Source organism: Lepidochelys olivacea (assembly GCF_965140295.1).
Source record: "Lepidochelys olivacea isolate rLepOli2 genome assembly, chromosome: 12".
NCBI lineage: Eukaryota > Metazoa > Chordata > Testudines > Cheloniidae > Lepidochelys > Lepidochelys olivacea.
Genome location: NC_140422.1, coordinates 2,640,830 through 2,654,480, shown reverse-complemented (window position 1 = coordinate 2,654,480; position 13,651 = coordinate 2,640,830). Strand labels below are relative to the sequence as shown.

The following is a 13,651-nucleotide window of genomic DNA, read 5'->3' as shown; positions in this document are numbered from 1 at the left end:
GAAAGACTGCACTCTGAGAAGGGCTATAGCAGACTCAAGCTGTTGGGCATTATTAAGCAAAACATAAGAACATAAGCACGGCCAGACTGGGTCAGACCAAAGGTCCATCTAGCCCAGTATCCTGTCCACTGACAGTGGCCAATGCCAGGTGCCCCAGAGGGAATGAACAGAACAGGAAATTAAGTGATCCATTCCCTGTCACTCATTCCCAGCATCTGGCATAACATAAGATCATAGGACCATGCTCTTCTTTCTGTTTCACTGATCTAAAATTAGAGTGACCCCACTGAACTCAACAGAGTTACATCAGTGCAAGAGAGAGCAGAATAAGGCCCACACATCTGAAACCAACCATCAGTAGAGTGCTTAGCAGGCTGTTGGCCATACTGGTCACAATGTAGTGGGGAAAAGTCTGGGTGGCCAGAATGGGACCCACTAAAAGTGTGTTAAAGCTGCAGGGCAGAGCTTGGACAAAATTCAAACCTGAGGCAGCTTTAGCAACAGGACATGCAAGTGTGTACTGTGCTTATGCACAGCGAGCTTTCTATTAGCACAGCTCAGATGTTTGCTGCAATTGTGTGAAAGCCAAATGCTATGCATTAAACTCCAACTTAATGGGCACGCTTATGAGCTTACTGGAGTGCTATTAGTTTTCCCTTTGAAATTATTAAGATCCCACAATTCACAAGGCTCCCATTGGGGTAAGGTCTGACATATTAATTCACATCATTAAAGTGAGGCTATGGCTGAAAGTACACATCATTAATCCAAGGATAAAATCTTTACAAGATCACCATAGTTTGAAAAACAAACCAACCACTAAAAGGTCAGGAAATTCTAACTGTGAGAAGCTCCCGCTCCCCCCACTTCTTTTTGTAATGTGTCTTAACTTTACAAACCACTTATTTGGCTAACTTCAGCCTTAATGGCAAAATTCACCTTCCTCCATTGACAAAGCCACTAGCCATTGGTCTTCATTCTAATGCAAAGAAAAGGGTTGGAGACCTAGGTTAAGATTTTCAGTGCAGTCCAGGGGAGAGAGCTGCACACCTTCCATTCGTTTTAAAGAAAGCCCACATCCTTTGGACTGCTTTGAAAATGTCAGCCTTACTTTTGGTTAATGGACACTTAGGCTTTCAGCAGTCCTTTGACACCCTAGTTCATGCTCATCAGAGATGACAAGCCATTCCGTCATCGCTATTTCAAAAGTTAATGCCATTTTAAATTAAAATTTAATTAACTAAACTTGATTTAGCTCTCAGCTAGATTAATTCAATAAATACATTTTATCACTCACCTATCTATCTTTTTTTTTTTTTTTGCTAGAAGGTGGTAAAAAAACCCAGGAAGCCTCTTGGAATTCTGACAAATAACTCTATTTTTTGGGTATCATAATTCAGAAACCACTTGCCCATACTAGTTCTCATTTGGTAGAAAAAGTCTATCTTCACTCCAGTTGCAACCTACCAATTATACGGCTGATACGGCCGTCCTTGTGGTTTCAGTACAGAGGCTACAGTGGCCCATAATGGACTGAATTCAGAAAAGCACTTAACCACATGCATCAGTTGATTCCTGTTCAGGACAGTACTTAAGGAGGTGCTTTTTCTAAGTGTGTGAGAGGACTTAAGCATGTACTCACAGTTAAGCATGTGCTTAAGGGCTTTTCTGAACAGGGTTGCTTTCTCAAATTGGGGCCTTTATTATGCAGTGGTTATTGTTACTCTGTAAGTATACAACAGACTTAGAGACAAAGGAATTGCTGTAGTGGCTTAGACCAAGAGTTAATCTACAAAGATAGACAGTTCCAGATATTTCAGAGTACTCTCCATAATGACCAATGGAAATATCTGCCCATAAGGAAAGTTTCCTTCCTATCCCCAGGCAGGTTTCAGAGTAACAGCCGTGTTAGTCTGTATTCGCAAAAAGAAAAGGAGTACTTGTGGCACCTTAGAGACTAACCGATGAAGTGCGCTGTAGCTCACGAAAGCTCATGCTCAAATAAATTGGTTAGTCTCTAAGGTGCCACAAGTACTCCTTTTCTTTTATCCCCACGCAGTTAGTTCTTGGCTTATGCAATGAATCATGAGGGTTTATAGCTTTCCTTTTTTATTCTCTCTCATTATTCATATAAACATCTAATATTTTTGGAATCATACTTAGCTCCTGGTCTCTATGATTTCTGATGGCAATGAGTTCTATAGGTAGTCATGTTAAGTGAAGCACCTAGAGGGGAGTTATTTGCCTGACTCCCAGTGACTACCCTTAGGTGCTTCCGAAAACGCCTGCCACGCTATGCAAATGATTTACATTTGTGGCCTTTCCATTGTACTGACTGTCCCTTTCGATGTGAACTATAGCAAATGGTCTAGAAATGCCCAATTTACCTTCTCTGCACCAATCATTACTTGTATACTCCTATCGTGCCCCTTTGGAAGAACAATCCTGCAAGGTTCTAAGCTCCCTCCATTCGTCTTGACTTTATACAGTAGTGAAGGGCACTCAGCACTTTCTGGGATCAGGCCCATATTCTTCTTGCCAACTGAAACAGGTTTGATCTTTCCTGACCCTCCTCGTTATTGGTATGAGCAGTGCAATTAACCTCAAAACATCTGACTTCTATCATCAGTGAGGTGCTATCACAGTGATATTTATACTCTAATGACGTTAAGTTTACTACTGCAGCTTTTGAATTCACCAGAAAAATCCCTGGAATTGTAAAGAACTAGACTGTCTGAATACAAACGTGCTGTGTTCAAAGACAACCCTCAGTACATGTCTCCACACTCCAGAGAGAACATTGATTCAGACACAAGGCATATTTCATCATCAGGGTCTCACCAGGGGGGGTTCTTCACTCCCAAACATGGCTATGGAAGCCACAGTGTCCTGCTGTCCAGTCACCTGGGCTTCCAGTACTAAGGGGATCTCCACAGTGCTATGAGGTTGAATAATGCCACAAGGCCTGGGGCTGGAGTACAACACAGAGGGCTTCTTCTCATACTCCTGTGCAGAGACACAACCAGAACATAGTCTTCACCATGACTTCTTTGGAAACTTTCTGTTCCTTGACATTTAAAAATATTACAATTATTGCACAGTTAAAAGAATCACGTCAAAGGGGGGAATTGACCATGGTGCAGAGGACTAGCACAAAGCCTATGTTGACCCCTATTTTGAGGACTTATGTGGGACTGAAGTGATGCACAGACAAGCGCCAGCCTTCTGCGCAGGGGTGAATTTCACCCAGAGATAGACTGTAAAATATGCAAAACAGCACAGCTGAAGGCACACATTTCTAACAGGGAGGGTAATTAACCACTGGAACAGCTCACCACAGGATGTGGTAGGTTCTTCATCACTTGCAGTCCTTAAATCAAGACTGGGTCTTTTTCTAAGGGACCTGATATTGCTCAGTAGAAGTTATAGGAATGAGGCAGGAATTACTGGATGAAATTTTCTGGCCTGTGTTACAATAGCCCCTTCTGGCCTTCAAGTTTCTAAATCTTTCTGGAACTAGTACAGACATTTACTTGCCCGAGGCATTACCTAAAGGCAATCCAGCCAATCAAACGGATTCAATATCAGGAGCACCTGTTCCAAGCATCTCCAAGTTTCATTAGGAAAGAGTTACTCAAAACTATGAAAGAAAACACAGTGGCTATGTTGGCTGGTGCCCCAGAAAATATGGAACAGTGTCCATGTCTGCCAGATGGAAATAGGAAAAATAGGAGGGGAAGGACATTATTTTCAATCACCTATGAGGATATTACAAGTAAAAATAAAATACAATGGACTACATTTAACAGCATGTAAATGGGGGAGTAAAGTTAGCCAGAAACTGGTATAAACAAGTGTAAGTAGCAAAACTTGCACCAGTTTGGTATTCTGCAGGGTCCAAATTTAGCTCTGGGTAAACAGGTGCCATTTCCATTATACCAGGGCTAAATTTGGTCTTAGCAAATTGGAGAAGGAGTGGCCTAGCTGCTTTATCTTACACTCTCCTGTGAGGTAGGAAGGAAAGCAACTCTCCCCTTCAGCTCCTTCAGGGTTTGACTCATCCATGTAGGCACAGGAGTTCGATTGCTCTCAGGAGAGATGTCTCCAAGAGGGATTCACCCTAGGACGAAGGCAGCTTTAGGTTCCATCTGGGGCTCACCAATGGAGGCTCCCAGGAATATATGCTGAGTCAGTGTACCTTCCAGGCACTCTGGCCCAACTCTTCCTTGGCTGTCTCCAGTCCTCATGGGAGATATGGAGTTGTGAGGCCCCCATGCCCAAATGCCAGTGACCTCTCTGTTGCCAGAGACTGCAGTCTGGTTTTTACCAGTAAAGTGAAATGAGCCCCTGGCTTGCAAGTTCTGCTTGCTTTGAAAATCTTGTAGATTGGTGCAAGTCAACACTGACACCTGCTTTCTAATCAACAAATGCCTAATGTGTAACTACACCACTACTGAATCTGGCCCAGTGGCTCCCACAGCAGCTGCATCTATTCAGCCCAGCCTACAGCTGACTCATAAACCAAGTTCACAGAAGGCTTTGAATTGTTCCCCTTTCCTGTTGTAGAATGGGTTACACCATGAAATATCAGGGAATGCCACACAGACCGCCAGCTATGGACTCAGTCAGTGGCTTTCTTCCCTTTCTTCTTGTGAACTACAGCCTCTCAGAAAGAAACCCTTGCTGTTTATAATGTATTGTATCTTTCAAAGAATCACTCCTGGTTTCAATGCTGTGGGACCCTCCCCTTTAAGAACTTGTAAGTTCTCACTTGCAAGAGAGTTCCAAAGAAGATAACTCAAACATTCTCACATCAAATGCGGGTGAGGCTAGAGACAACAATAATACAACCCTTGATACTATCTATTATGTGCTAGTGGGGAAATACCCCTTCCATTCTCAGAGAGCCCCATGGAAATGGAAGAGAAGCAGCAGAAAGGGAGGATGAGATGACAAACCTGAGGGAGAACCCCGTAGCACCCAGGAAGCTCAGCATCGTTCACAAGCATCACCACCTGCTGGTAAGGGAACTTCAGGAAACACCGTCCAAACTTCACCACAGGGTTGACCACACACAGTGGAGGAACAACACATCTAGCCCCCCAAAAAACAGCATGACAGAAACCAAGAGAACACAGTGTTTGTTTATTCCCAGAATATGGTGAAATGGAGCATAATATATTTGTCATTGTCACATAGAGGCTTTACACTCATACAGACATTAATCATATTAAAATTATTTTTATTCACTTTTTAATCAACAATCTCTGTTAAAGGACATGTGGGGAAACTGCGATGGGTCTCTACTCAACAGTGTTTCATTAACACCAGCAAGCATTCAAGCAGAGTACAATTTCTCAGACTGGAACCCTGCTAACATTCTGAGCTTTCTTAGCCTGGATGATATGTACTGGTTGGTTCGTATTTTTTGTGTCTTCTGCGTGGAAGGAATGTGCAGCTAGAGATTTCTGCCAAATCTGTGTTAATGTGCATTAACTTGACACCCCTACCCTAAAACCTACTTGGAAAGGGTGATTTTGGGTTTGTATCTGAGCCTCCAGGGAGCTTTCTGTCTCTTGTCATTCTGCAACACCTGCCCATTAACCCAGACTACAAATCTTCCTCCCTTATCTGGATTTGAGAAGACATTTGGTTGTTAGAAGGAAAACGTCTTAATTTACAAACTGGGGCAACTTCTGCCCTCTGCAGGATGTATCAGAGAGGAGTCAGGGGGACCACGAGGCTGATGAAGCTCATGTTCATTAGTGTTTCTGCATGATGATCTCCTAATTATCCTACAAAATTGATTCCAAGTGGGATTTTTCAGACTCAGTGTTGGCCTAACTCTGTTCCCACTGAAGTCAATGGCAAAGTTCACATTGACTTCAAAGGGATATTGCCAGTACCAAGGTCTTTTAAAACTGTTCCCCAACACCCCCCGCATCTATATATACACAATTATACATACAGGGCCAAATGCATCCCTTTTGTAACTGCACTGAAGTCAACCGAGTCACAACAGTCCTATAGTTTCTGACCCAGGAAAAATGACTCCTGGCTCAAATTTCTGATGGCAAATAACTAAAACTAGGGAAAGCAGATGAAGCTGAGCTCATTCTATAAAGCAAATAATAATAATAATACTCTTCCCTCGTCACTATCTTTTGTTTATTTCTCCTAGCTAAAATTCACAATTTTGTCTTAAACTCTTCAGTATTAATCCACATGCTAATTGTCTGAAACTAGCCCCATCATTGCATTGCCATCCATGCCGCAGATGTCTCCATGCCAAATAGATTTTCCACTGCAGGAAACCTGAGTTAAGTACAATACTCAGGATGAAAAGGAATAGCTGTTGGGCTCTTCACGCATGAAACCTGTTGCGAACACTGAAAGTCACAGACAATAACGTATACTCTTACTCTTCCTGTGTTGAAAAAGGCTCAGGGCCCTTCCCTTATCTTTAGTACAGGTGCTTTTCAGCATGTGTTGTTTACAATACTTTGCCACTCCCATATCAGATTTAGTTCTCATGCCTAACTATGCACAATAATCACATTAAACAGTGGTTCTCATTTTGGAATGGAGGGATAAATACACCATATTGTGTATATGACAGCACAGTGTAGCTGACACAGGGACAAAGGGGGAATGGATGCAAATGGAGTGTCAATACCTCGCTGTGATTAGGAGTGCCAGCACTTCCTCTCCGATACCATCCACATCCACCACCAATGCTGTTTCATATTTCTTCACAGTGTTGGAACATAAGGTCACCTAGCGCAGGAAAAGGGGAACAAATACTTTACTTTCTAAAGCAATCCCTCAGATAGGGTGCTCATTTAACAACCTCTAGTATCTCCTTTGTTAGGCTTTTGGAACTTGGAGATCATTTGCTGGAGAAGGACTCTGTTGAGTAAGGTTGCATTAGTTGTATCAATGGTTCTCAGTTGAGGATCGTTGGACAATCATTGGTCCAGGAAGCCTTATCTGGTGGACCATTAAGGAAGCATTTTGAGACCAAAACTGTAAGGGACTGGGAAGTCTAGGATCAGAGATGGGCTCCAAGATTATTTTTTTTAATATAAAGTGATCCATAGAATGGAAAAATGGGGAAATGTGGCTTTAACAAACCAACTGATATTTTCTTTTAATAGAATCACAGATTAGCATTGGAAGAGACCTCAGGAGGTCATCTAGTCAACCCCCTGCTCAAAGAAGGACCACCCCAACTAAATCATCCCAGCCAGGGCTTTGTCAAGCCAGGCCTTAAAAGCCTCTAAGAATGGAGATTCCATCACCTCCCTCGGTAACCCATTCCAGTGCTTCACCACCTGCCTAGTGAAATTGTTTTTCCTAATATCCAACCTAGACCTACCCAATGGCAACTTGAGACCATTGCTCCTGGTTCTGTCATCTGCCATCACTGAGAAGAGCCTAGCTCTGTCCTCTTGGGAATCCCCCTTCAGGTAGCTGAAGGCTGCTACCAAATCCCCCCTCACTCTTCTCTTCTGCAGACTAAATAAACTCAGTTCCTTCGGCCTCTCCTCATAAGTCATGTGCCCCCTAATCGTTTTCGTTGCCCTCCGCTGGACTCTCTCCAATTTGTCCACATCCTTTCTGTAGTGGGGGGGCCAAAAACTGGATGCAATACTCCAGATGTGGCCTCACCAGTGTCCTAGAATCATAGAATATCAGAGTTGGAAGGGATCTCAGGAGGTCATCTAGTCCAACCCCCTGCTCAAAGCAGGACCGATCCCCAATTAATTCACCCCAGCCAGGGCTTTGTCAAGCCTGACCTTAAAAACTTCTAAGGAAGGAGATTCCACCATTTCCCTAGGTAACGCATTCCAGTGTTTCACCACCCTCCTAGTGAAAAAGTTTTTCCAAATATCCAACCTAAACCTCCCCCAGTGCAACTTGAGACCATTACTCCTTGTTCTGTCATCTGCTACCACTGAGAACAGGCTAGAGCCATCCTCTTTGGAACCCCCTTTCAGGTAGTTGAAAGCAGCTATCAAATCCCCCCTCATTCTTCTCTTCCGTAGACTAAACATCCCCAGTTCCCTCAGCCTCTCCTCATAAGTCATGTGTTCCAGTCCCCTAATAACTTTGTTGCCCTCTGCTGGACTCTTTCCAATTTTTCCACATCCTTCTTGTAGTGTGGGGCCCAAAACTGGACACAGTACTCCAGATGTGACCTCACTAATGCTGAATAGAGGGGAATGATCACGTCCCTCGATGTGCTGGCAATGCCCCTACTTATACATCCCAAAATGCCATTGGCCTCCTTGGCAACAAGGGCATACTTTTGACTTATATCCATCTTCTCGTCCACTGTAACCCCTAGGTCCTTTTCTGCAGAACTGCTGCCAAGCCATTCGGTCCCTAGTCTGTAGCGTTTCATTGGATTCTTCCGTCCTAAGTGCAGGACTCTGCACTTGTCCTTGTTGAACCTCATCAGATTTCTTTTGGCCCAATCCTCCAATTTGTCTAGGTCACTCTGGATCCTATCCTTACCCTCCAGTGTATCTACCTCTCCTCCCAATTTAGTGTCATCTGCAAACTTGCTGAGGGTGCAATTCATGCCATCCTCCAGATCATTAATGAAGATACTGGACAAAACCTGCGCCAGGACCGACCTTTGGGGCACTCCGCTTGATACCGGCTGCCAACTAGACATGGAGCCGTTGATCACTACCCGTTGAGCCTGACAATCTAGCCAGCTTTCTATCTACCTTATAGTCCATTCATCCAGACCATACTTCTTTAACTTGCTGGCAAGAATACTGTGGGAGACAGTGTCAAAAGCTTTGCTAAAGTCAAGGAAAAACACATCCACTGCTTTCCCTTCATCCACAGAACCAGTTATCTTGTCATAGAAGGCAATTAATAATCACTTCCCTCGATCTGCTGGCAGTGCTCCTACTAATACAACCCAATATGCCATTGGCCTTCTTGGCAACAAGGGCACACTGTTGACTCATATCCAGCCTCTCGTTCACTGTAATCCTCAGGTCCTTTTCTGCAGAACTGCCGCTTAGCCAGTCGGTCCCCAGCCTGTAGCAGTGCATGGGATTCTTCCGTCCGAAGTGCAGGACTCTGCACTTGTCATAGAATCATAGAATATCAGGGTTGGAAAGGACCTCAGGAGGTCATCTAGTCCAACCCCTGCTCAAAGCAGGACCAATCCCCAATTAAATCATCCCAGCCAGGGCTTTGTCAAGCCTGACCTTAAAAACCTTGACCTTGTTGAACCACATCAGATTTCTTTTAGCCCAATCCTCCAAAGTGTCTAGGTCACTCTGGACCCTATCCCTACCCTCCAGCATATCTAACTCTCGCCCCAGTTTAGTATCATCCATGAACTTGCTGAGGGTGCAATCCATCCCATCATCTAGAACATTAATGAAGATGTTGAACAAAACCAGCCCTAGGAGTGACCCCGGGACACTCCACTTAATACCGGCTGGCAACTAGACATTAATTGGGGATCGGTCCTGCTTTGAGCAGGGGGTTGGACTAGATGACTTCCTGAGGTCCCTTCCAACCCTGATATTCTATGATTCTATGATTGAGCCATTGATCACTACCCATTGAGCCCAATGATCTAGCCAGCTTTCTATCCACCTTACAGTCCATTCATCCAATCCATACTTCTTTAACTTGCTGGCAAGAATACTGTGAGAGACCCTATCAAAAGCTTTGCAAAAGTCAATCCATATCACGTTCACCACTTTCCCCATATCCACAGAGCCAATAATCACATCGTAGAAGGGAATCAGGTTGTTCAGTCATGACTTGCCCTTGGGGAATCCATGTTGACTGTTCCTGATCACCTTCTTCTCCTCCAAGTGCTTCAAAATGGATTCCTTGAGGACCTGCTCTATGATTTTTCCATGGACTGAGGTGAGGCTGACCGGTTTGTAGTTCCCCGGGTTCTCCTTCTTCCCTTTTTTGAAGATGGACACTATATTTGCCTTTTTCCAATTGTTCAGGACTTCTCCCAATTGCCACAAGTTTTCAAAGATAATGGCCAATGGCTCTGCAATCACATCAGTCAACTCCCTCAGGACCCTCGGATGCATTGCATCCGGCCCCATGGACTTGTGCATGTCCAGCTTTCCTAAATAGTCCTTAACCTGTTCTTTCACCACTGAGAGCTGCTCACTTCCTCCCGATATTGTGCTGCACAGTGCAGCAGTCTGGGAGCTGACCTTGCCTGTGAAGACCGAGTCAAAAAAAGCATTGAATACTTCAGCTTTTTCCATATAATCTGTCACTAGGTTGTCTCCCTCATTCACTAAGGGGCCCACACTTTCCTTGACTTTCTTCTTGTTGCTAAAATACCTAAATGTGTATGGTAACAAACCCTTCTTGTTATCATTCACATCCCTTGCTAGCTGCAAGTCCAGTTGTGCTTTGGCCTTCCTGATTACACCCCTGCATGCTTGAGCAATATTTTTATACTCCTTCCTAGTCATCTGTCCAAGTTTCCACTTCTTGTAATCTTCTTTTTTGTGTTTAAACTCACTGAAGATTTCTCTGTTAAACCAAGCTGGTCGCCTGCCATATTTGCTGTTCTTTCTGCACATCGGGATGGTTTGTTCCTGCACCCTCAATAAGGCTTCTTTAAAATACAGCCAGCTCTCCTGGACTCCTTTCCCCCTCATATTAGCCTGCCAGGGGATCCTGCCCTTCAGTTCCCTGAGGGAGTCAAAGTCTGCTTTTCTGAAGTCCAGGGTCCATATTCTGCTGCTCTCCTTTCTTCCTTTTGTCAGGATCCTGAACTCGACCATCTCATGGTCACTGCTGCCCAGGTTGCCACCCACTTCTACTTCCCCTACCAATTCTTCCCTCTTTGTGAGCAGGAGATCAAGAAGAGCATGGCCCCTGGTTGGTTCCTCCAGCACTTGAACTTTTCCCCAACGAGGATCACTTTAAATAACAATGGGCATCCATGATGGCTCAAAAAGCTGCAGTTCTTTTCCTCAGCAAGCTCTACATCTTGGTATTGAGCACTCACAGGGATCTGAAGGGATGGCCTTCCTAAGTTTGCTTTCATTAAGAATGAAAAGGAGCCAGAAGTGACCCTAGTCATCCTTATGTTTTAGCAAACACATCGTCATCCAGAATCCTCCCACATTGTGTGCACATCAAGGATGATACTTATTGGTGCCTGTTTTCTCTGATTTATTTTAGCCACTACTCTGTAAAAAGGAGTGTGTCTCTTCTTCGATCTGTCTGGAGATGAGTTCACAGTGGAATGATAAGTTAAAATTCCTGGAGAAATCAGACACAGTGCAAAATAGAAAGTTCCACTGTGAAAACAGCTATATTTGTTACATTTCTTACTTTAGACAGCAGAATAACAAAGCCAAAATGCCAAAGACAAAACCTGGCCTGTCCTATTAAGGTGGGCTAGTGGAGGAAGAATGTCCACTCCCACACAGCAGCCATTCTAGCCTAAAGCTGTGGGAATGGCTAATGACATCTGCATATGTCACAATGGGCCATAGTCTGCTGGCTCAGGGATGTGACCAGCTCAATGGACTCCTGAGCAAAGGTGCTACAAGGGGTGTTACCATATGGAATAAAAATAAAGTGTGCTGCATTATACATCTCCCATCCTCTCCAGGAGCACAGCTCAGGACCTACAGCACAACTAAGCTTGCGGGGTGCCACCTGAAGTACTGGGGTACCACTGAGCCTGCCTGTTCCACCAGCCTGGCCTCCCTCATCCTGTCCTGCTAAGCCAGGCCCTCAAGCCTCCTCTAGCACACCCACAGGTAAAGACACACCCAGCTGCAGAAAGACACAGACACTGAAATCAATACTGCGTGGGAAGGCTTTCAGCTAAGGAATTGCCCAGTACTCAAGTGCACTCCCCCTCTGGAGAGTAAACCCAAAATTGTATTGTCTTGCACTGCACAGAGAACTGTACAGCATAAGCTAATTGAAATTTGCCTTCTCCTTCAATGTGGAGAGAGATATGCACAGTTTTGGCCCCCTAGTTATGAATGACACATACTGGGTTGAAAACAAAAACAAGTTTATTAACTACAAAGGACAGATTTTAAGTGATTATAAGAGATAGCAAACGGATCAAAGTTGATTACCTAAGTAAATAAACAAAAACCGCAAACTGAGCTTAACACACTAGATAGGTAGGATATAAATTAACAAATCCTCACCCTGTGTGATAAACAGGTTGGCAGATTCTTAAGGCAGAAATTGCCTTGGCTTTCCCAAGTTTTCATACACAGGCTAAAGATTCCCTCTAGCCTGGGACCATCGCTTCCCACAGTTCAGTCCTTGCCCCTCAGGTGTTTCCAGATGTATTGTTGCAGGGAGAGTGAGGTACCATCATGATCTCATTGTCCCCCCTTTTATATCTTCTTCCCACTTGCTGGAAAGCTCTTTTGCTGTGACCTGGGTCAAACAGTCCCCATTGTGTAGTGCTGTCTCTGAGAGGTTTCTGTTGTACACAGTTCCTTGTGCTTCTGTGCATTTCCTCAGCAAGCCATTAGCATTGTTTGGTCTTTTTACTGTTGTACCTGAAAGGCTGATTGTGGGTGTTTTCAGCCTCACAACATGTTTCAGTAACACATACGTAGCTAAACTTCAGAACTTCACATATGATGATAGCACGTACAATCCAATGAGATATTAATGTTTAGCAAATTAAGGCTTTTAGAATGATAGCTCACAAGACATACTTTGTACAAAACATATTCTAATTACATGACGGTGGTGAATATTGGGGTGTCAGCAAGTCACACTTGCCTTTTCTCCTCTTCCCCTTTGTGTGGGTCTGATGATTAACACAAGGATTTTGACCTAAATCTTCATCTGTAGGTTTGTTTACAACAGATGGCCCCTTAGAGTAAAGTTACATTTGGACAATCTCTGAACTGAGATACAAGACCAAATACTAGCTTAATGTTACCAGGTGCAACTCCATTGACTTAAATGTGTCCACTTACCAAGGCTGAATTTGCTCCACAAGTGAATACTTTGGATGCCCTGGGATCTTTGCAAAACCAAGTTAAGAACCGAGAGACCCCAAAAGGTTTATCTCCTCCAAACTTCCACGCTAAAGCATAAAGAGACAGAGGATTCTGCTCCATAACCCACATCACAACCCTTACGCAAGAGCAGATCCCTATGCCAGAGTTCAGCTTTGCCTAAAACCTCCTCCTCATAAAAAGACCTTGACTTTCAAGCTAATGTTACAGATATGGTGGAAATCCATCCCATAAATCACCTTCAAATGTAGCTGAATATGAAAGTGGATGGTACCATATTTTGGCTATGAGTTGAAATGCAAGCCAAACACTACACACTGTCACTAGAATGAGATCATGGCTTTGTTTTGTGTGTTACATGACAAAATCCCAGCTACAAAAATGGGGAAAACAGTCATTTCCATGATGCTATTAGCTCCTTCAGCCTGGTAGCAAGGCTTAAAACACTCCCTTTAACCCAGGTCTCCTGAACAAACGTAAATTAAATAAATTCATTGTGGCTTTAAAATCAAGGGACCAAATTTTGCTCTCAGTTACACCAATGTAAATCCAGAGGAAGACTACTGACTTGAATAGAATTATTCCAAATTTACAATGGGTAACTGAAAGCAAAATTTGGCCCA

The 13,651-nt window shown here is 43.8% G+C and overlaps 1 protein-coding gene across 1 annotated transcript in view; it reads right to left on the bottom strand.

Annotated features, from left to right (window-relative positions):
* The window catches only part of HYDIN (HYDIN axonemal central pair apparatus protein), a 454,160-nt gene that overhangs the window by 232,748 nt on the left and 207,761 nt on the right, over nt 1-13,651 (bottom strand). The window contains exons 15-17 of the mRNA XM_084644216.1: nt 6,677-6,777; nt 4,959-5,094; nt 2,842-3,006 (exon numbers count right to left, since the gene is read on the bottom strand). Of these exons, the coding sequence (XP_084500342.1) occupies nt 2,842-3,006; nt 4,959-5,094; nt 6,677-6,777 (402 nt within the window). The remainder of the gene's footprint in view (nt 1-2,841; nt 3,007-4,958; nt 5,095-6,676; nt 6,778-13,651) is intronic.